The sequence below is a fragment of the Macrotis lagotis genome, chromosome 3, assembly GCF_037893015.1.
Source record: "Macrotis lagotis isolate mMagLag1 chromosome 3, bilby.v1.9.chrom.fasta, whole genome shotgun sequence".
Classification (NCBI taxonomy): domain Eukaryota; kingdom Metazoa; phylum Chordata; class Mammalia; order Peramelemorphia; family Peramelidae; genus Macrotis; species Macrotis lagotis.
In genome coordinates, this window is record NC_133660.1 from 281,236,623 (window position 1) to 281,258,619 (window position 21,997).

Here is a 21,997-nt window from a genome sequence, read left to right on the forward strand (position 1 = left end):
AGCAGAACAAGGCAGGCTGCTTCTCTTTTGATTCTTTTATTCCTTAGTAACACCCGAGGGTGGGTGGTAGGGACAAGGTAGGCATGGTGTGGGCATCAGGCACAGGTCTATAGGGTACTTTCTTCCACCTCGAAGGTAAACGGGTTCAGCTTGTAGCCGGTGCCAGCGTAAAACTTGTTCTGGAACTCCACCCTGTGGGCCAAGCCCACAAGTCAGAGGGTCCGTCCACCCCCTCCTGCCACCCCAGCCCGCCATCAACAGCCCCCTGTCCCCCCCCTCACCAGTGTAGACGCAGGGCATGCAGGAAGGCAGACAGTCCCTCCATCACCAGCAGGATGGCCACCGTGAGCACGGCAAAGGCGGCAAAGACGGGCACCAGCACCAAGCTGGTCGCACCCATCTCCCGGCCCAAGCCCAGGCCGATGCGCATCACCATGGCCCATAAGACCTCCGAGAGCTCTGTGGGAGACACGGGCATGGCTCAGCCCCGCAGATGAGTAAGCTGAGGGCTGGACGGCACACCATTTATCCTCCAGCCTCCTTGGTGTCTGTCCGTCCATCCCTGTTTCTAACTCGTTCCTCGAGGCTCTACTCAAGCCTTTTGTCCCCTGGACTTCAGTTTTCCACATACTAAACGAGGGAGGATGTCTCCAAGGGCCTCACAAAACCTCTTCTGACCGGACTGGCCCGACCCAGGACTTGGAGTCTTGCTAGGACACCCGCCTCACCTCTGGGCCTCTGACTGGCATAGGGCTTGTCTCCTTGGGCCTGCACCCGCCCACCAATGGCCTTGTCCTAGGGCCTGGGAGTGGCAGAGCACCCAGGACTCCTGGATCCCCAGGCATGGAAGGAGGGGAGCTGCCTTACGCTCCTGGAACCCCTCCCTTAGGCCCGGCCCCCCAGCCCCTGGGGTGGTGGCACTCACGGGCATGGGCCAGGCTCAGGGCCCAGAGACGCAGGTAGGAGGCGGTGTTGGAGATGCAGCCCAGACAATACTCGATGGTGTGGATGGCCTGGTGCATGAAGACATCCGAGAACTCCAACTACAAGGGGAGGGCATGGTTTGAGGCTCAAGGAGCCAAGCGGAAGAGGGCAAGTTCCAGGTGCTCCCATGTGAGGCTCTCCTGATCCTCACACATCTGGAAGGTGAGGGCTATGACCACCCCGTTTTACAGAAGGGAAAACTCAGGCTCAGAAATGAAATGACTTGCCAAGCCTCCAGGACTCTGATATGCCCGAGCTGGGGGTCAGACCCCAGGGTTCTCTGTGAGCCCCAGAAATCAGAAGCTGGCTGGAGTGATGGGGGGATGGGCAGCATGCCCATGGTGTGGGGCAACACAACCCTGCGAAGTGGATATTCTCATCCCCATTTTACAAAGGAGGTTCAGGGTGGGGTTCACCTTGGGATCCTGAGGGTGGGGAGCGCGACTCACTTTGGACTCTTCCTCCTCTGCGTGCCTCGCTTTCTCCTCATCTTCCTCAACTCTGGAGCCATTGGGTGAAGGTTCATCTTCCATCGCCCCCAAGAGGTGGGTCTTCTCCGAGGAGTCCTGTCTCAGGGAGGTGGGTTTGGCTGTCAGGTGGACGGTCCATCGACCACCCCCTCCCCAGCTACCCACTCCCAGCTCCCTACCCGCGGCCGGTGGCCAGGCCGTCTCCTCCGACGGTGCTGGGAGCACAGGTAGAGGGGGCTTCCCAGGAGAAGGACGGGCACAGAAGCCAGAGCCAGGATCACCAGAAACATCTGCACAGGTTCCTGCGGAAGGAGAGCGAGGAGTTCCACCCGGAGACCAGAGTCAGGGTCCCAGCCATACTAACACCCTTCCCAAGTTCCCAGAGTAAGCCCCGGCTTACTTCCCTGAGCAGAAGGATAACACCCAACCACCCTGCTGGACCCCTGGCATCTGTCTGCCAGCCTGGAGCAAGCTGGCTGGTCTCGAACCTGGCCCAGAGGATGGCAAAGCAGGCCTCCTTGGGCCATCCCATATCTCTTTGAGGAAGAAGTAGTTTCTCAATTCTCAAGGGATCTGCTGGGGGGCGGGGCACCGTACTTGGCCTCTCACCCACCTGACTGACACCCCCACAGGGAGCAGCCTCTCTTCTCTGACCTTGACCCAGAGGCCCAGGGAAGGGTGCCCAAGTAGCCCACCAGCCTGGCAGAGGGGCCCCACTCTCCCCCAAGGTTGGCCATTGCTCCTAATTATGAGGCACTTTTTTCAGAGACCAATTCTGATTGGCATCTCTAGTATAGAATACCCCAGGTGTGCACACCTGGCGATGTCTACATGGACACAGTGGCCCATCATGGGCTGACTTTTTCTTGTCACTGGGGAGGGGAGGGAAGGAAGAGGTTTGGAAATGAAGGCAATGTAAGATAGAAAGCATGAATGGTGGGGGATGGGTAAGGGGGAGAACACGGGAGGGGGCACCACGTTTAGCCTAGAGGAGGGAAGACGTCAGAAACCTGAGAACTGCTATAAACCCTTGAAAGGATTGGGGAGGAAGCATTAGCCTGGGAACAAAGCGGGGAGAGGGCAGAGGTCCCTCGAAGCTGAGGTCAAGTGAAGGAGCTGTCCTGCCTCGGCGAGTCCCCTTGTTGGGGATGTTGGGGAGGAATTCCTCTGACCCTGTCAACAACTCTCAAGAATCTCTGCTTTTTCTCATGAGTGGTCAGACTAGAAAAGCCTGGAAAGACTCGTGTGAACTGATGCTAGGGGAAGGGAGCAGAACCAGGAGAACACTGTATACAGCAACTGCAACCCTGTGAGATGACCACAGATGGACACAGCGCCTCAGCAGGCTAGATCGCTAGGACAGCCCTGGAGGACCCACTGTGGACAACGCCTCCAGAGGAAAAACGGAGCCTGTTTTGGTTGTTTGCAAGGCAATGGGGTTAAGTGTGCCCAAGGTCACACAGCAAAGTAATCATTATGTGTCTGAGGTCATATTTGAACTCGGGTCCTCCTGACTGCAGGGCCGGTGCTCTACCCACTGTGCCAACTAGCTGCCCCCAAACTACGGATTCTTAATGCAGAGCAAAACACAGTTTTCATTTTTCAAAAACTTTTATAGTCTGCCCTTCCTTTCCTCTTGGTTCTAATTCCTCTCACAGCGTGATGAATATGGAAATGTTAAACCCAATTGTTCATGTTGTCATGGGGAGGGAAGGGAGGAGGGTGGTAGAAAAATGTGCAACTCATAAATTTACAATAGGATGAATGTTATAAAACAACCATTGCATGTAATTGGGAAAATAAAAGAAAATTTCAATTAAAAAAAAGAATCTGTGATTCTTGTCCTAATAAATAAGTGGGTATTAAAATAAGAATCAGGAATCAGAAATGGAGGGAACCCAGTGACTTGTGGCAGGAGAGAAAACTTGAATCCGATTCTGACACCCCCCACTGCCTTCTGCCCATAGAGTGGAAGCTCCCTGCAGGCAGGCCCTCCCAGCAGCCAGGTGGAGACTCCTTCCAAACTCACCTGGTGAGAGTAGAGTTGCTTGTTGGTAGAACTCTGGGCGAAGAGGAACATGTTGATAAAGTGAATGAGGATGCTGGGGGCCCCGGACGAGTTGGCGGCCGAGAAGCACAGCCACTTGTAGATGATCATGAACACCAGGTAGCCAAAGAGGCCCAGGAGGAAGAGCATCTCTGGTAGGAACTCCAGCAGGAGCCGGTGGTGTTGCCGGAAGTGTCTGTGGGGTGGAGGAGGGGCAAGAGGATGCTCTAGGGACCAGCCCCCAAGCTGCCCTCCACCTGCCCCCCCAGGCTCTTCCCGCTTTCCCTCCAATCCCCAGGCTGCCCCCACTGCAGCCCTCACAGGTGATTGAAGACACCCAGGACGACCCCAAAGGTCATGTGCAGGATGCCCAGGATCACCGACATCTTCATCTTGAAAGAGTTGAGAAAGCTCAGGTGGTTGATGGCCAGACTCCAGATCTAATCAGGAGGGGAAGGGACAGGTCTGAAGGAGGGGATGGGGTGCTGGGGAGGGGCAGCCAGCCTCTTCTTCCCTCATCTCCCTTCTATTCAATTTTGGCAAGGGTGAGGGGCTTTGCCTTCATCAGGGACATTATCAAGGTCCAGCTGGAGCAGACCCAGGCTAGTCTAGAACCCCTCAAGCCCCTTCTGTCCATGGGACTTCAGCACCGGAGACACCTGGCCCAGCCTTGCTCCCACACAGTGCTCCCCAAACTATGGCCACCTAAGAACATCCTAGCCTTGTCCTTTAAAGCACAAGCAGCTTAACTGCTATAGCAACCATGAAGCCCACCCTGATCATCCTAGCTGGGGGGGGGGGTCCCTCAACTCTTCCAGGGTTTTGATTCACGTGCTTCCCCTCCTATCCTGTGACCTATGCCACATTCGAGCTCCTCCGTAGCCCTTCAGTGACATTCTAGTCACTCGTGTCCCTCCCCGCTCCGTGGTCCTCGGTTCTGCGGCTTCTCCAGCCTCTGCCAGTCTACGTTTTTGTTTTTATTTTATTTTTATTTAAAGAATGGGTTAAGTGACTTGCCAAGGTCACACAGCTAGGTAATTATGAAGTGTCTAAGGTTAGATTTGAACTCAGGTTTGACTCCGGGGCGGGTGCTCTAGGCACTGTGCCACCTAGCTGCTGCAGTCTACCTTCTAAAGACCCTTCCCTTCCAGCTCCAGAGTCTGGGACTCACCGGGTCGATGCCAAAAGGGTAGGGTCCCAGGAAGACATCAGTGACATTGGGATCCAAGCTGAGGATGGGATGGTTGGCCAGAAACTCAGAGCTGTAAGATACAGGCTTGTTGGGGAGCCTGAGGAGGCAGGTAGGGAGGGTGGGCATGGGATGGGGCTAGGGGAGAGCTTCACCTCCAGTTGGACTGGCTCGCCATGGCTCTGACACTCCATCCTGAGGGGAAGATGGTGGTGGCTCGACTGAAGCACTCATTGTAGATGAAACCGGTGTAGATGGAAAAGGCCCCCATGAGCAGAAGCAGGTAGCGGCCTCCAAAAAAAGTTCTCCAGATCTGGGGAGGGGGTGGGGACTGGTGTCCAGGGAGAACAGTCCACAGCCCGGAGCCCCCTCCCCAGCTCCCCCGATCCTCCCCAGCCTCCAGGACTCAGAGCTAGAAGGGCCTTGACCACAGCATTACAGATCTGGCCTGGGGAGGGATCTCAGAGGCCATGTGGGCCAGCCCTGGAGCCTCCCCCCACGCTGAGCTCTCACCTCATTCTGCGAGGCCTTCATGCTGGGGCGATTCTCTCCAAGCACCATGGCCAAGGCAAAGAGGAACATGAGCAGCCCGTGCCCCACATCCCCAAACATGACGGCAAAGAGGAAGGGGAATGTGATGATGGTGTAGGGTGCTGTGGAGGGAGGAGGAGAAGGAGGATTGAGAGACACATCAGGACCAGGCTGCTGCCCCTCCCTACCTGCTTCACCATCCACCTTCACAAATCCACAGAATGGAAGGTGACCGTCTAGCTCAAATCCAGTATTTGACAGATGGGGAAACTGAGGCTAGGATGTAATGAAGCAGTAGCAGAGTCAGGTAGCTAAGATCCCAACCCCTAATCTAAAGCTTTTCCCCTCTAATGTTTTGCTGTGTGGAGAGACCAGCCCCCAGCATACTCCTAGGGCACCCTCACATTTCTCAGCATACATCTCTGCTCTAACTCAGGATACAACAGGTCCCATTGGGGGCTGAATGGAAATACTCATTGGGCTGTGCCAGAATGGTGGACCCTGGATCCTGTCCCCAGAGACCCTCAGAATTAAAACTTTGAGATTAAAGCAGCACTGACCTGGAGTCAGGAGGACCTGAGTTCAAATATGATTGGCAACACTTGATATTTACTAGCTGGGTGACTTTGGCCAAGTCACTTAACACTAATGCCCCACAAAAACCAGAAAGAAAGAGAGAGGGAGAGAGAGAGAGAGAGAGAGAGAGAGAGAGAGAGAGAGAGAGAGAAGAAAGCAAGAAAGAAAGACAAAGAAAGAAAGGAAACCAAAGGAAAAGGGCAGCAGGTGCGTGGTGGATAGAGCACCAGCCCTGAAGTCAGGAAGACCTGGGGTCAAATTCGGCCTCAGACACTTGGTATTTATTAGTTGTGTGACCTTGGGCAAATCACTTAACCCTCTTTCCTTGTCAAAAAAAAAAAAAGGAAAAGTGCTGTAAAATTGGGGCAACTGGGTGGTGCAGTGGATAGAGCACTGGTCCTGGAGACAGGAGCTGAGTTCAAATCTGCCCTTAGGTACTTGCTGGCTGTGATCTTGGGCAAGTCACTTAATTTTAATAGCTTCTCCTTCTCAACCCCGCCCCCAAAGGTATTCTCTCCCTTATTCAGCAAGGAATTCAAGACTCATAACTTTAGGGCAGCCAGATGGTGCAGTGAAAGAGCATTGGCCCTGGGGTCAGGAGGACCTGAGTTCAAATCAGACACATGATACTTACTATGTGTGACCTTGAGCAAGTCATTTAACCCCATTGTTTTACAAAAACCAAAAAAAAGAAAAAAGAATAAAAAGGGTGTTCAGAAGCTAGAAAGGACCTTGGAGATCAGTGAGTCTACATCTCTGATGTCCAGGGGAAGCAAATTACTTCCTTACAGTCACATAACTAGTGAAGCTGGTTAGGACAGAGAAAAGGGTGATCTTGGCACCCAGCTATGACCACTCTGGGGGGAATTGAGGCTGGAGACCCGAGAAGGGTTCAGGGGACTGAGATAAGTCCTGGCTGACCCCCCATTGACAGGCCCTGGGCTCCTCTCCTGACCCAAACCTGGGCTGAGGTTCTGGCTCCAGCAATGACCCCCCTGGGGACTACACTGTTCTGCCCCCGGCCTTGCTTCTGGTATTCACAACTCCTTAGGTTGTGATCACCGGATGAGGACTGAGCCCCCAAAACTTGTTACCCATTATGGCAAACAACATGCCAGGGGGTGTTCTTTTTTTCTTTTTAGGTTTTTTTTTTTTGCAAGGCAAACGGGGTTAAGTGGCTTGCCCAAGGCCACATAGCTGAGTAATTATTATGTGTCTGAGACTGAATTTGAACCCAGGTACTCCTGACTCCAGGGCCAGTGCTTTATCCACTACGCCACCTAGCCGCCCTGGGCACGTTCTTTTTAACTTGTCCTGACTTTAGCTCCAAAGGGTGTCCCTTACCTGTAAATCTGGGGAATGAATGGGAACCCCACTAATCTGGGCCATTCAAACTTTGAACATTTCAAGGAAGCTCCACATTGTTGAGAGAGAGAGAGAGAGAGAGAGAGAGAGAGAGAGAGAGAGAGAGAGAGAGAGAGAGAGAAAGGGAGAGCAAAAGAGTGATGGAGAGATGGAAATAGAGATGAGAGAAAGACAGAAAAAGAGAGAAGGAAGAGTCAGAGAGAGAGATACAGAGACAGAGAGGAGAGAAATAGAGTTGAGACAGAGAGATTGGAATGGGGGTTGGGGTGGGGAGAGAAAGAGACAGAGGGGTATTCTGGTCTAAAAACCCAATCCACACAGGTTCGGGAGCCCTGGTTGAACAGCTGTTTGTGCAAAAATCATCTGGGAGTGGTGGGTGGTAAGCTCAATGTAAGTGGCCAGGGCGACATGGCAGTCATACAAGCCAATTAGACCTAGAGGATGGTGGTCCATCCTGGGCACTACTGAGGAGGAAGGGAACTTTGCAGCTACAGGAAGAACCCAAAGAGGACAGTCTGGATGAGGAAGGAGCTGACATCATGAGAACTGTTTATAGGAGCCAGGAATGTTTGATTGGAGAAAAGCAGGCCCTGGGTGGCTGAGCTTGGAGGCTTATGGCTGTCTGGAGGGCTGGGCTATGGGAGGCAGGCTTAGCCTTGCTCCATCTGTGCAGCCTGGCCGGAGCTGGGCTGCACATGGGCTTCCTGTTTTGGCTTGTTTGGGGGCATGGCCTCCTGTACCCATTCATTTTTTAAGTGAGGGAGGGGCATTACTCAAGGAAGAAATGGAGCTATGTCTGATGGCATGGCCCAGGGAAGCGGGACTGGCAGCTCAGGGCAGGGTGGGCTGGGCCGGGCCACTTTGTCCCAGGGAGGCATCCCCATCCATAGCTAGAGGACCACCTGTCACTAGAAAGGAGATTACTCAATGGGGGAACTGGATCCTTTCCAGATCTAAAGTCCTAGAATTCTATCAGGTCCTTCCTTGGCAAACCAAAATCCAAACCCAATGAGAGCAAACCAGTGAGAGAGGATCACAGATCACGGATCCAGAGGCATGGAGACCAACCCCCTCATATTGCAGATAAGAAGACTGAGGCTGAGAGAGATGAAAAGAATTGCCTGCCCTGGGTCACACAGATAATAAACGTTGAGCTGGGACCATGACCATGCAATCTTGCCTCATGGGCTAGCTGGGCTCTTGGTATATCACCATCCAGGATTGGAAGGAGAGTCTGGTCTCCCCAAAATTGTCCCAATGTCCCCTTTAGTCAATTTCTGACCCTTGAGAGCTCACCTGGGTTCACCTCCTGGTAGCGCCCCACACCATAGGCATCCACAATGCCTTGGAAGCTGGCGGTAAAGCGGTTGGTACGGACGAGGGTTGGGGGCGAGTCTTTGGAGGGAATTCGATGTACGACGGTTCCCACACCTGCCCCACTTCGGAGCTGGCAGGAGAGGAGAGAGAACAGTGCACCATAGAATTTGATGAGAGATGACAAAGCTTAAGTGTTGATGGGCAAGCTGTTAGGGACCATAGAGTTGAAGATAAAAATGACCCTGCCCTTAAGCATCTTACATTCTGTTGGGGTTATAGCAAGTCACTTAATCTGTCTGCCTCAGTTTCCTCATCTATCAAATGGGCATCATAATAGCACCTACCTCCTAGGGTTGTTGTGAGAATCTAATGAAGTATTATTTATAAAGGGCTTTGAAAATTTTAATGTGCTAACATGGGGGTGATATTCAACCTTGATGGATTTGCTCATCCCTGCAGTGCAACAACCAGGGACAATTTGGGGCTGTCTGCAATGGAGAGTGCCATCTGTATCCAAAGAAAGAATTGTGGAGTTGGAACAAAGACCAAGGACTGTTACCTTTAATTTAGGAAAAAACCTGATATCTTATTATGTAATTTTTCTCTCTCTTATACTTTATGTTTCTTCCTTAAGGATTAGATCAATGTACAACATGGGAAAATGTAAAGACTGGCAAACTGTCTTCTGTAGGGGGCGGGAAGTAAGATTAGGGGGAAAATTGCAAAACTCAAAATAAATAAAATCTTTTAAAAAAAGAAAATTTTAATGCGCTGAATAAATGCTGGCTGTTATTCCTATTACTCCTACTGCTGCTGCTGCTACTTTTACTACTACTGCCACGATCACCTACTATTGCTGCTACTGCTACTATTAGGACTACCACTCCTGCTGCTACTGCTAGTACTACTACTACTACTACTGTTGCTACTGCTGCTACTACTACTACTGCTGCTACTACTACTACTACTACTGCTGCTGCTGCTACTACTACTACTGCTGCTACCACGGCTACTATTACTATTACTACAGCTATTACTTATTCAAGGAGGTAGAAAAAGTGAATTTCAGAGCTAGGGGTTCATCACTGGTGTAGTAAGAGAACAATGAGCAAGTGGGATGATGGGGCTATTGGTTGGGTCCAAGCATACTGATGCCAAAAGCCTCCTCCTCTAATTCCTTCCTTTTTCATCCTCACCCAAACATCCCCCCTTTCCCTGCCTCCCAGGAGGCATGGGAAGTACAAGACCTTACCCTGCTGAGGTTATGACTACGGCTGGCGAAGACTAGTGTTTTGAATCACTTCAGAACTACCCTTTTGATGTTGATTCTAATATCTGAATTAGTCACATGATCTAAATTGTGTTTTATGGGCCACAGGTGCCTCCCTAGATTTTAACCTTCAAGCTGAATCACCGGACTGTCCTAACTTGGGCCTGGCTAGTCTAGAACGTTTGTTTGGCAATAAGTCACAAGAAATGTCTTCCTTCCTTCCTTTCAATGGAACGGCCTCTTATTTACATTCATTTTTATGGGCGATGGAAGAATATTGTGTTAGAAAAGGAGCTTTGCGTGATGGAATGGCCAGATGTAGGGTAAGTGTTATCTGAGACACGTGAGGGGCCCTTTTCATGAGATAAGGTGAAAATGCTGCTCGCCCTGAAGGAGCAGTCCTCTCATGTTTGAGGAAGGGACAGGAAAAATATCCCCTGGCTATTCTAAGGCATCTACTAGAAAAACTGGGCGGCCCAAGCAAGGACAATGGAGAACGAAGAGTCCTTGCTTATTAAACAATCCAGCAGCTAGGTGAAGCCATGGTGGCTAGAGTACCAGTGGTAGGAAGACTCATCTGCATGAGTTCAAATCCAGCCTCAGAGACTTAGTAGCTGTGTGACCCTGGGCAAGTCACTAACCCTTTTTGCCTCTGCTTCCTGTAAAGAGGAAATGGCAAACCACTCTTGACTCTTTGTCAAGAAAACCCCAAAGAAGATCCAGAAAGGACTGAACAACATTCAACCATTTATGGCCAAAGGGAACTTTTGATCTTTAAAAATCATGTCCTGGAGGCAGAGCAGCTTTTAACAGATGTGTTAATTATCCAGATGGAGAGGAGACTAGAAATAGGGACTACGAGGCTACCGAGTCTAGAAAGAACACTCTCACACTCAATTTTCACTGGAGACTGTGGTGAGTCCTGATAAAAGCAGAGTCATAGGGGAGGAGAGTAGAAGCAGGAATGGAGGGGGTGAGCATATATGCAGGTGATAGGAAAGGCTTGGGGTTAGCATATTATTAGGTAGTTCCCACATACCACTTCCCCAGAGTGACTTCTTTCTTGGGGGGGCGGCAGCTGGCTTTTACTACCAAAGTACAACCACAAGGAGCTAGAGGTATTGCAGAACCCCAGAACCAATGACTCCTTAGAGTCAAAGGAGGCTGAGCTCACTGGTAGGAGCTGGTGTGAGGGAAAGGTTGTGTTGCCTCAATTTTCTCATCTGTGAAAAGGGAATAACACCCATAGGGCCTACTTCACAGGATTGTCATGAGATGTAAAGTTCTTTTCAAACCTTAAATCACCATATAATTTTCATTATTAGTATTAAGTGTCTAATATAAACAATAATTTATAGTACTAAACAGTATTATTACTATTGGCAATAAGGAGCCAAGGACTACTCCGGGGCAGGGGAGTGTCATAAATAGAAGGTAGAATATGAAGAATGTTAAAGTGGCTAAGCATCTTGGTGGAGGGGAGGCTTTGATCCTTAAGTCTTTGTGGTCTCTGATAACTTGCTTTTGTCTTCGCTGAGCCTCAGTTTCCTCCTCTGTAAAATGGGCTGATCATCCTGGCACTCCTACCCACCCTGGATGAGTGTAAACAAAACCTTTGTCAGCTTTACGTGCACAAGAAATGGGAGGTGCTGTTCTCTTTTTTCAAAGCCTCTCTGTACAGACACCTTCATTAATCTTCATAGCATGGATGTCAATAGGCAGAACCCCCTGGAAGGATGAGGAAACTGAGGCCAGCAATGGCATGGGACCTTATGATGTGTCAATGCTGGTGAGAAGATGGGGTCTTAGGGAAACCAGGGACTCACCGAGCTCTCGTTCAGGGTCTGCTGCAAGGCAAAGAGGTCACGTGTAGGACACCAGACCTCAGCAATGAGGCACTTGTCGGTGACACTGAGGCTACACTGGTTGAGCATTAGGTAGACGGCCTTCATCTTGTGGATTTGAACTTGCCATAGGGGGAGCAGGCCTTGTACCCGATGGAGCACCTGTCCTAGGAACTGCTCAGTCTCTTGGAGCACCTGGGAAGGGGCAGAGCCAAGGGCTGGTTACCGGGAAGTCTGGCCCAAAGTTGCCAACCTTTCTCTGGCCTTCCATTTCCTGGTCTTTACAATGATGAGGTTGGACCTGGTGCTCTCCATGATCCTTCTTTCAGTCCTAAATCCCATTCCAGTAACCTCCCCAGGAGAATGGAACAGTTTCATTTCTGTCTCTTTATCCCCGGGGTCTGGCACACAGTAGGGCTCTAATTAATGATTGTTCATGGATTTATAGAAGAGGGATTAGGTCAAAGGGTGGGACTAGGAGCTATTGTGGGAGGGGAGAGGGCAGGTGACATAATATCAAAGCAGATGTCTTAAAAATGTCTCCCAGTGGAACAAGCAGTCCCATTCCTGGTGGGTTCAAGGCAGAGGCTGGTCATTCAGGGTCCAGGATGCCTCTCCTTCCCCATGCTCACCACATTCAGGTCCTGCTTCTGCTGTTGCAGGTGCTGCAAGCTGGCCAGACGTTCCTCCTCACGGTCCGGATATGGGAACACGTTGCAGTGAAAACTGAAGGGACAGTGGGTTGGGGACAGTTGAGAAAGAAGAGGGCCAGGGCAGGAGGGCCCTCTGTGGGCTGCAAGGGCAGTAGGAGGAGAGAAGAGTTGGAGGAGGGGAGGTCACTCACCAGGCTGTGATCTTGTGGATTTTCTGTCCAATCTGCTCTCCCCAGTAAGAGATGAGGAAGATCACCCAGGGCATGCTCTCTCCCTGCAGAGTCACCGTTGGAGAGTGACCTCTTGAGCCCACCACTGCTTCTCCTCTCCTACTCCCTTTCCTACCTCTATCCACCCCTGGGTCCCTAAGTCACCTTCCTTAGGACCCAAAGAGGAGGTTGACAGCCCCAGCCTCAGGAGGAAGGCTGAGTTTGCCCTGGACCAACTACCTTTTCCTACAGTAGCAAAGCCACTTGAGGGCAAGGACAACTTCTGGATTGTTGCCTCTTACAAAGGTAAGGAGCAAGACCAATTGATTTTTAGATCCAGGAATTTGTGAACCAGTTGTCAGGATCAAATGGTCCATCTAGGCCTCACTCAGTGACCATGTTAGCCTAACACCAGAGTTAGCTTCAGTCTGGGGTCAGGGGTTAGTAAATAGGGTCAGGGGTCACTAAGGCTCAAAGGATCCTTGAGCTTGGCCTCATTAGCGTCATGCAGTGAACCCTGAACCTCACAGCCTCAGGGAATGCCCCAAGGAGACGGGCTGAATCCTCAGGTGCCTGACTGGAGGACACAAGAAGGACCGGTCCAGCTGGGCATCCCAAAAAGGGCTGATGAGTCATTCTGATTTAGTCTCCCCAGGTCTATGACTTCTTGGACCAGGGCAGCATAAAAAGGAGAGCAATTCCTTACCGTCAGGGGATCCTCAAGGGGCTCCTCCATGTCCATGAAGCTGGCAATAAGGTAGCCACGGCAAGCCCGCCACAACAGACGCTCGAGAGCACCGGCACGCCATGGATGGATGGCTCCTGCCACAAAACTAACAGGTGACCCCATGAGAGTGGGAGAGGCCCAGGGTCCCCTGCAAGACAGCCTCCTCCTGTGTCCCTGCTCACCAACGAGAACAGCTGGCCAAGTGGAGGCACAGTGCCCACTCTTGCCTCCCTGGAAACCTGCCACACTGCCAGAGCCCTAGGAGCATTTATCTGTCGCATGGAGCACTCCAGAGATGGTCAGCGGGTCAAAAGAAACAAGAAACCCGGAACTAGATCTTCCTCTGACTGTGCCACGGATACACCAGGTCTGTGGGCACTGCCTCTGCTTTTCAGTTTCCTCTGCTATCCGTGGAGGGGGACGGACTAGGTGATCTCAGAGACCCCCTCCTAGCTCTGACATTCCCTGCCCCAAGGCCATCCCCATTCTAGGATCTCTCTCAGCTCTGACATCCCCTGTTCTAAGATCCCTCCCAATTCTGAGATTCCCCGATTCTAAAGACCTACCAGTTCCTTTATCCCAGGTTCCCTTCAGGTCCACACCCTTCAAATACCTAATCCTGAGATCTGCTCGTGGTCCAGCTGGGGGGTCGAGTAAGGGAGTCTCTTCCAATGGCTGGTTGGGTGGTGCATCTGGAAGCTATGGGATCCCAAGGACACTAGCTTCAGAGTTGCCCCCCAATATGGGGAGTCCCTCTTCCATCCAGCCCTAGGAACCCCACTCCAATGCGTTGTCTCCCCACCCCTCGTTGGAGCCCTAGGAGACCAGAAAGCGCTAACATGCTGGCCGCTGGAATAGGGTCCCTGTCGCAGGACGGCAATGTGCTGTTGGAGCAGGTGCATCCTCGTGCGCATGGCCTGGTGGTTACCCCGAACTTCTCGAAGCTCCTGGGCCAACTGCTGTGTCTCCTCCTGGATGCGCAGCAGGTCTTTGGGTGGCGGAGCCTCTGGGTTCCCCTGGGGCTCTGGGAGGGTCAGGCCGGCTCTTCTCACCTCCTCCTGCAGGAAGGCTGGGGACGGGAGGGCTCCAGCCAGCTCATTCTAGTCCTCAGCCTCACCACTCTCAGGCCTAGGGTCCCCTTCCCCCAGACCCCCTCGGCGCTCTGAGGCCAACAGTTCTACCCAACGAGCACCCACTTGGGCCAGGTCCTAGAACGGGCTCTGGAGAAACACGCTGGTAAAACCCTTAAGGAAGTTTGACTCTCCAGGACAGAGGAGCCTGTGATTTCCGTCCCAGGACCCCCTAGCACAACCTTCGTTCCATCCCTTCCTCCTCCCCTCCAGCTGCCCATACTCTCGTTTCCCACCCAACAGCAAGCCCCTGCTCCCATTAGCCAGCTGGTTAATCACAAAAGCACTGCACAAGCCCCTTTGAAGGGATGTTCACATCCTGAAACAATGCAACCCCAAGATCAGACCTCCAATGAGTGGTTCCAAAGGCTGGGGAGAAGCCGACCTGGGAGCTCCAATGGATTCCTCCCCTAAAGCATGGCCAGAGGGCCCAAATACCCGCCTTCTCTCCAATCTCCTCTCACCCCCAGCCCTGACTGCCCCATCACAAAATGACAAAAGGGAGCAGGGACTCAAGGGCATCACAAGGGACCAGGAGGGCTCTGGGGGGCCCCTTTGGTTTGAGCCTCAGCTCAAATATTCTGTGCTGCCCTCCTCCTTTCTTCTCCCCTTATCTCTAGTCCTACCCAGCTCAGCCCCAGCCCCAAACTTACAGAAGGTCTTCTCCAGGTCCTCGCAGCGCCTCACCTCCCCAACATAGCGCCGTTGAAAGGTGCTCACTGAGGCATTCAGCTATAGCCAGAAAGACAGGGTCAGTGGTCCAAGGGCAAGAGAGGCCCCTGCCAGCCTGCTCCTTCCTCCATCCCAGTGACTGCCTGTCAGCCCCAAAGCCCTTCTTGTGATCAGAGCTAATCAAGGGTTTACTGGCCTTCGCAGACTTAGGAGCTGGAAGGAGCATTTTACAAATGGGGAAACTAAGCCTTAAAGGGGAATGTAATTTAAGGTCACACAGGCTGAGCAACGGAGGCCCAATTTGAATCTAGAGCCTGTGATGACTCTCTTGAAGCTTGGGGTCAGCGATGCTGACTAGTCCTGGTACCGCTGTCTCCCCTTCACCCCACCCCCTAAAAAGCTCAACCAATATTCAACACAGGGAAGGGATAAAGGCTGGGACTCCCAAGAAGATGGGGACCCAGAGGAATCCAGCCCCAGCGGTTTTCTGAGGAGAAAACTGAGGCTTGAGATGGGGAGGGACTTGACCAAGGTCACTCAGTGGATGAATGATGGAGATTTCTGAGTTTGAGTCCTGCGTTCTACACACTGATCCCCATGAGACCTTAGGGAAGTCACTTTTCTCATGACCCAGATAGAGCACCTTTGGCCTCAGATCTTGACAGAGGTGCCAAGCATCCCGATTTCTCCAACACCTTAGTAACTTTGTAGGCCTTCTCCCTCCTGGGTTCTGGGAGCCCCTCCAGAGCTTGGCAGCAGCCCCTTCCTGCCTCTCAGCCCTCCCCAGGGGGCACCTCCTCTCTGCAGCCCCACTCACATCTCTGAACTCCACCAGGCCACGCTCTCCTAGGTCGCTCACACAGGTGTAGGCAGAAGCTGTGGGCAAGAAAAGCTGGGCCAAGGCCACCTCTTCACTCCTGAACATGGAACCCATGGTTCTGTGGACACAGAAAAGTCGGGGAGTTAGTGGGACCTTGCCAAGACAACACCCAGAGCTGACTATTTCCCAGCCTGAAGAATGAAGGAAGGCCGCTTCTCTATACATTCTGTCTGTAGACCAGACTCAAGTCAAGTCTCCCTGAGTGTTTGGCCCTCGTGGACCCCAGAGGATTTCAGCCCTAGAGTGCCATCCAATCCAAGATTGTCATTTTTCAGAAAAAGAAACTGAGTCCCAGGGAGGAAGAGTGACTGCCCAAGGTCATACAGGTCAGAAAGGTTGCTGAACCCAGGTCTTCCAGTTCCAGAGACATTACAGCCAGAGCTTCATGATCTCAAAATCTTTGAGTTGGGAAGGACCCGAGGGGCTGGGGTTTCAGCAGGAACGCACATGGGAGGAGCTCCTCTGGGGCTCACCCCAGATAGCCTACATGCTCTTGAGTCTTCTCAGAAGACTCTTCTCCAGAAATAGAGAAGTTGGAGGAGGTGGCCTGTGGCTCTGCGCAAGGCCTGGATTTTCCAGACTGGCCACATGGGCCACCTCTCTATGCCTTGGTTACTGCAGTCCCGCCCCCTCCTCAGGACCCTCCCCAGCTTCTCTGGCCAGTGTGTGGAGCCCCAGATGGACCCAGCCAGGAGCCAAGTGGCTGCTACCCATGCAGCAGCTGATGTGACCTTGGCCTCTAAGACAGGGCCCTCATCCAAAACACCCAGAGGGGAAGGAGGAGCCCGGGAAGGGCCTGGGGCCTCTACTTCTTTGCCGGCTGAGGCAACATTTGGAAACAGAAACCAGCTTTCCCTTGGTCACTGCCCCTTTGGCTGGACTCTTCTCCCAAACACGACATGTCCAAGGTGGCGGTCACCAAACGGTTTGGGAGGGTGGTGGGGCTGTGCCCAGATCAGAGCTGGGGGGTGGGACTAGGGAGCAGCAGACAACTCAATGAGCTTCTGGGAAGCCCCTAGGTTTGTGCAGGTGAGGACCCTTCACGGATAGGAACTAATGGGACCACGGAGAAGAAAGTAGCTATGTAGCTAGCACATATATGCATGCCCCTGATCTGTGTTGATAGGGCATAGACACATATCTATTACATGGAATCTTATAGAGGATGTGTGCAATGCGTATAAAAAGGATTGTTGGGAACTGGGGAGCGGATCAGGAGGGCCTTGGGGAGGGGGACCTGGAGCTTCTAAGAGAGGCAGCATGGGATAGTGTGGGGTGGGTTTGGGGATCATGGACTCTGAGTTCAAATTCAGACCACCACTTCCTAGATGTGGATGTTGGGCCATCTCTCTGGCCTCAAGTCCACTAAATATCCAATGAGAAGGTGGGATCAGGCTCCAGAGGGTTCCAGAGGGGAGGAGGAAGTGGGGTCCAGTCTGTATAAAAGCAGAGAGAATTGGATGGGAGAAACTCTCCAAGGGGAACTGAGGCAAAGAGCCCTCCTGGCGGGCCCACCGAGGGCCTGCTCAGTGGCGTGGCCATGCAGGGAGGGCCGGGCTAGGCCCACACTCCCCCCATGGCTGCCCATGGTGCTCACAGTCCGATCATGCTGAGTTCTCTGGGGACAGAGCAGGATCAGGAAGGAGGGGGATGGGTAAGGAGGGAGCACCCCCCCATCATTCCTCTGCTACCTTCCGAAGCTCCCCACTGCCCCTCAGCCCAGAGTTGGGTCTGGCCAGTGAAACTTCATCTCCTGCCTCCAGCCAGGGTACCACAGCTAGAGGGGAGACAACTTCTTTAAAGATGGAGAAGCTGGGGGCAGCTAGGTGGCACAGTGACCTGAGTTCAAGTGTGATCTCGGACACTTAATAATGACCTAGCTGTGTGACCTTGGGCAAGCCACTTAACCCCACTGCCTTGCAAAAAAGCAAAAAAATCAAAAGATGGAGAAGCTGAATGCAGGACAGGGGAGTGGGGAAAGCCAACCTTTCCCTCACACCAACTCCTACCAATGAGCTCAGCCTCCCTCTGGCTCTGCCTCCACATTCCTCAGCCTTCCTTGGCTCCAGCAGGCTCAGACAGATGGGTCACTAGAAGCTCCCTGAACTTGTCCCTGCCCTGCAGCCACCCTCCTGGTCATCCTCACCTCCTCAGAACCCCCCCTCACTCCCCCATCTCCCAGAGTCACTCACTTGCCCAATCTTGTTCCTATCTCCCACACATCTCTCATCTCTCCCTCTCCCCCCATAGGAATCCTGCTCGGCTACAGGCCTTCAGCCCAGCCCTCCTGGACTGCGCTGCCCAGAGGTCTCCTCCCTGGTCTCCCAGCCTCCCCTCCCACTCCCCTGCCCCAGACTTCTCCAGCCTCGTCTGATCGGATGAGGTTCCCCTTCCCCCAAATCTTCGCTGGCTCCCTATTGCCTCTAGGATAAGATACAGAATTCTCAGCTGGCCCTTCCAGCCCAGGGTCATCCAGCTCCCTCGTCCTGCCTAGTCTTCCTTCACGAGCGCTCTGGGTCACAGACAAACCGGCGGCTGCTCTTGTTTCTTCTCTGACTCCAAGCCCTTGCCTGGGCTGTGCCTCCTGCCCGCCATCCACTCCCAGGCTCGGCTCAGACGCCCCTGCCCCCGTGCCCCCACCCACACCCGCCACTTGGCATCTAGCTGCTCTGTCCTGTCTCTATTCATTGTTCCTCATAATAAGCAGGTCAGTTCTGTGCGGCTTGTCTCCGTAATCCCAGCATCTAGAACAGATTCTGCCAGGAGGGGGAGCCACCTCGTAGGGGTAAAATGGATGTTCTAAGGACTGACATTGCTTCCCTGGCCTCACTTCCCATGTCCCAAGGCCTCCCCCGGCTCCGGCATCCTCCATTCCGAGTCCCAAGGCCTCCCCCGGCTCCGGCATCCTCCATTCTATGTTCTGAAACTCCTGACGCCCCTTCTCCCACCCATGGACCTTGGACCTCTGGGTGAGGGAAGAGGGCTCGGGCAATGGGGCAATGGGTGAAATCGGTCAACGTTCCTTCTCCCTGGGGGGGAGATTTAATGGGGATGAAAAGCATCCCCAAGCTCACTGAAAAGTCTCCCAGATTACCCAGGAGCTTTTTGCCACCAAGGTCTTTCCTTAAAGGCTGCCAATGATAGGCCCAAACGGACGGTTCCTGGGAGCGGGGAAGGATTCCTCAGGCAATCCCGCTCTGCGCATCACCAGTCATGAGCGTCCCAAGGGATCCCGCCATCTTGACTGAGGTTGAAAGTTGGAGGGAGCAGCCAGGGTTGGGGTGGGCACTGGTGAGTCATTGAGAAGGGATAGCCTAGGAGGGGAGCCCCATTCCCTTTCTCCTCTTCCTCCCCCACCAACCCCACCTGTCTTTGAGAACTTGAGAGTTTTGTTTCCCAGACTCCCCTCCGTGCCAGCGCCTGCCCAGACAACGCGGAGTGTCTCCAGAAGGAACTCCCCGTGTGCTTAGATGTGAGGGATGGGTCAGGGAAGCCGAGACGTGGTCTGACAGACCTGTGTGGACTCGGGAACCCTGCCCAACAACACAGACCAGGGTCTGTCCTGTAGGAATGACTCTCAAAGAGGGGAAGGGCTGCCTCATGAGGTGAGTGGAGACATCTGGGGGTCCCCTAAAGGTTCCATTGATCTCCCTGGGTCAAGACTGACTTGTTCATTCATTCACAGACATTCCCTGGCTCCCATTATGTGCTGGGTATCATGGTAGGCAGCTCGATGACTTGGAGTCAGGAGGACAGGCATTCGAATCCAGCCTCATTACTAGCTGTGTGACCTTGGGCAAGTCACTTCCCCCAATTGCCTCCCATCCAGAGCCATCTCCAGTCCTGATTCCGATCTGGCCCCTGGACCCAGATGGCTCTGGAGGAGAAACTGAGGCCAGTGACTTAGCACAGCTCCCCCTCACTCCAATCCAATTCACGGGCTTGTCATGGCATGGTCTTCTTCGAGAAGGAAGGACAACCATTATGAGACCAAAGATGAACAAATTCAACATCCTACCCTCAGGGGCTTCCAGTTTAGCGTGGTGCTGCTGGCAGAAGTTGGCTCTTTCAAGGGACACTAAATTGGGAAATTTGAGGTAGGAGCTTTCCATTGCCTTGAGCCAAGTCACTTCCCCTGGGGAGGGGTGGGTGGGAGGTCACCATCTCGGGACTGGGAAATGAATGGTCACCCAAAGGGAGATGGAGAAACAGCATCACCCTGGCCACAAGAGAAGAGTATGAGTGGAAACGCCCCAGAACTGGAACAGCACATGAGTCAAGGTCCCAATAACAAGGCCCTCCGGGGCCGGAGAAAGGGGAAGCCACAGAGGACAAAGAAGTTCATTGGTCTCTCCAAAGCATCACTCTGATTGGACTCCTGCCCAGCTCCGCGGCTCCCCAGGGAAAGGGGGGGGTAGAAGGATGGGGTGGGGCGGGGGGAGTTAAGGCCAAACTCCCGGGAGGGAGGAGCCATAATCCAGGGCTAGGGGCCCAGGCTGTCTCTGGCAGCCTTCACTGGGGCTCCTTGTCTTCCCTTTCACTTTCGGTTCATCGAGAGGCCTCGTGGGATCCAGAGATGCCCCAAGCCTGACTTTCTAGAGAAGGTTCTAGGTCTGAACGATTCAAGCCTAAACAGCCCAGGCTGTCCTGAAGGGGGCTCGGACCAGATTGTGGGTTCTATGTTCTAGGGTCCCAGATCTGCCTCCTTAGCACTGATTTTCTATTCCCTCCCCCCAACCATGGTCAACTCCCACTCCCAAACTGGCTCTTCCTGCCCCCAGGATCCCCCAGGGCCCTTTCCCATCTCCAGGCTCTGGCCGGCCTGGCTCCCCTGCCCGCCTCATTGGTGTCTCATTCTCAGCTCTCTGCGGCTGACTTGAGCCAGGTCTGTAGTCCTCAGCCAATCTCAGCATCAGACTGTGAGCTCCCTGAGGGCAAGCCTTCCAGTCATTTAAAAATAACTTTATTTCAGGCAAAGGGGTTGCGTGGCTCGCCCAAGGCCACACAGCTGGGTCATTAAGTGTCTGAGGCCGGATTTGAACCCAGGTGCTCCTGACTCCAGGGCCGCTGCTCTATCCTACCTTGCAATCATTTAAACAATATTTTTCTGCCTACTTTCTGCTTTGAGGCGGCCCTGTCCAGAGCCATTGGTACAACAAAAAGAGAGGAAAAGTCAGTTCTGCCCCATTCGCCCGCCCCCCGGGCTGCCTGCGCCCCCACCTCTCTCCAGAGGGAAGCGCCCCCCAAGTCGGAGCCTGGCTCTGCCCTCGTCTCCCTCTGCGTCCTCAGGTAGAATGGGTTCCGGACTCACCCAGATGTCTCCCAGGAGGGGACCCGAGTTCCGAGGGGGGGAGGGGGAAGAACCCAGGCCTCCGGCCCCCCAGCTGTCTCTGTTCTGGCCCAACGGGGAGGGGCCGGCCTGGGAAAGAGTCTGGAGCAGGAGCAGGTCAGCCGGGAGGCTGGGCAAGAAGGGCTGTCAGGGCCGGTGACTCCAGTGGGCAGCCCTGGGGGGCGGGTGCCCCTGGAAAGCCGCCAAAGGAGCTGGGGACGAGGAAGAACTCGGAACTTGTGGGGAGGGGGCGGTGTGGGGCAGTGGTCAGAGAGAGCACCGCCTGGGAGCCGGGAGCCCGGCTTGTAGGCCCTAAGTGGGGGAGTCCCATCGGGGGCTCTATCACCCCCGACAGGGCCCGGGGTCCCCCAACCCCGGTTCCGGGGCCCCTGAAGCTCCTGTGACTCTTCGCCCCATTTTCGAACGAACAAACTGAGGCTCCCGGAGGGGGGGGGACACGCGTGGAAGCTGGAAGTGGCCCCGGCCCCCGGCCCCCCGCCCCGGCCGCACTCACCCCGGCCCGGCTCCGGCTCCGGCTCCGGCCCCGGCTCCCCGCTTGCTCGCTCCCGCGGACGATCGGCTCAGGGGCGGCGGGAGGGAGGGATCCCCACTTGGGGCTGGGCGGGGCCGGCCCCTCCTCCGGCTCCTCCTCCGGCTCCGGGGGGGGGGGCACCGACTTCTGGACCCCAGACCTGGAAACTGAGGCCGGGCCGGGCGGGGGCAAGTGTCAGGCGGAGTCACCCCGAGGACACACCCAGAGCTGGGAGGGACCTGGGAGCGCATCCCCTTAACCCTTCTCTCCCC

General features: G+C 53.9%; 1 protein-coding gene across 2 annotated transcripts; it reads right to left on the reverse strand.

Annotated features, from left to right (window-relative positions):
- TCIRG1 (T cell immune regulator 1, ATPase H+ transporting V0 subunit a3) lies at positions 1–21,813 on the reverse strand. 2 transcript variants are annotated; one of them, XM_074230908.1, is made up of 20 exons: positions 21,708–21,813; positions 15,802–15,922; positions 14,966–15,044; positions 14,022–14,251; positions 13,796–13,881; positions 13,162–13,288; positions 12,438–12,520; positions 12,226–12,319; positions 11,576–11,788; positions 8,459–8,609; positions 5,204–5,343; positions 4,846–5,003; positions 4,673–4,763; positions 3,823–3,941; positions 3,484–3,697; positions 1,634–1,756; positions 1,434–1,550; positions 926–1,043; positions 282–459; positions 1–192 (listed from the first exon to the last, which is right to left on the reverse strand). In XM_074230908.1, the coding sequence occupies exons 2-20, from the start codon at positions 15,916–15,918 to the stop codon at positions 108–110; spliced, it is 2,523 nt and encodes an 840-aa protein (XP_074087009.1). In that variant the 5' UTR covers positions 15,919–15,922; positions 21,708–21,813; the 3' UTR covers positions 1–107. The 2 variants fall into 2 exon arrangements, with proteins under 2 accessions (XP_074087009.1, XP_074087010.1); XM_074230909.1 differs by lacking the exon at positions 21,708–21,813 and adding an exon at positions 21,176–21,605.
- Positions 21,814–21,997: the final 184 nt, after the last annotated feature.

Bases quoted from the DNA above. Each gene is read 5' to 3' on its own strand.
- TCIRG1 (XM_074230908.1), bottom strand. From the start codon at position 15,918: ATGGGTTCCATGTTCAGGAGTGAAGAGGTGGCCTTGGCCCAGCTTTTC. The intron at 12,320-12,437 runs GTGAGTGACCTC...CTGTCCCTTCAG, and splicing joins ATCCACAAGATCACAGCCTG to TTTTCACTGCAACGTGTTCC. The intron at 4,764-4,845 runs GTGAAGCTCTCC...TGTATCTTACAG, and splicing joins GCGAGCCAGTCCAACTGGAG to CTCTGAGTTTCTGGCCAACC.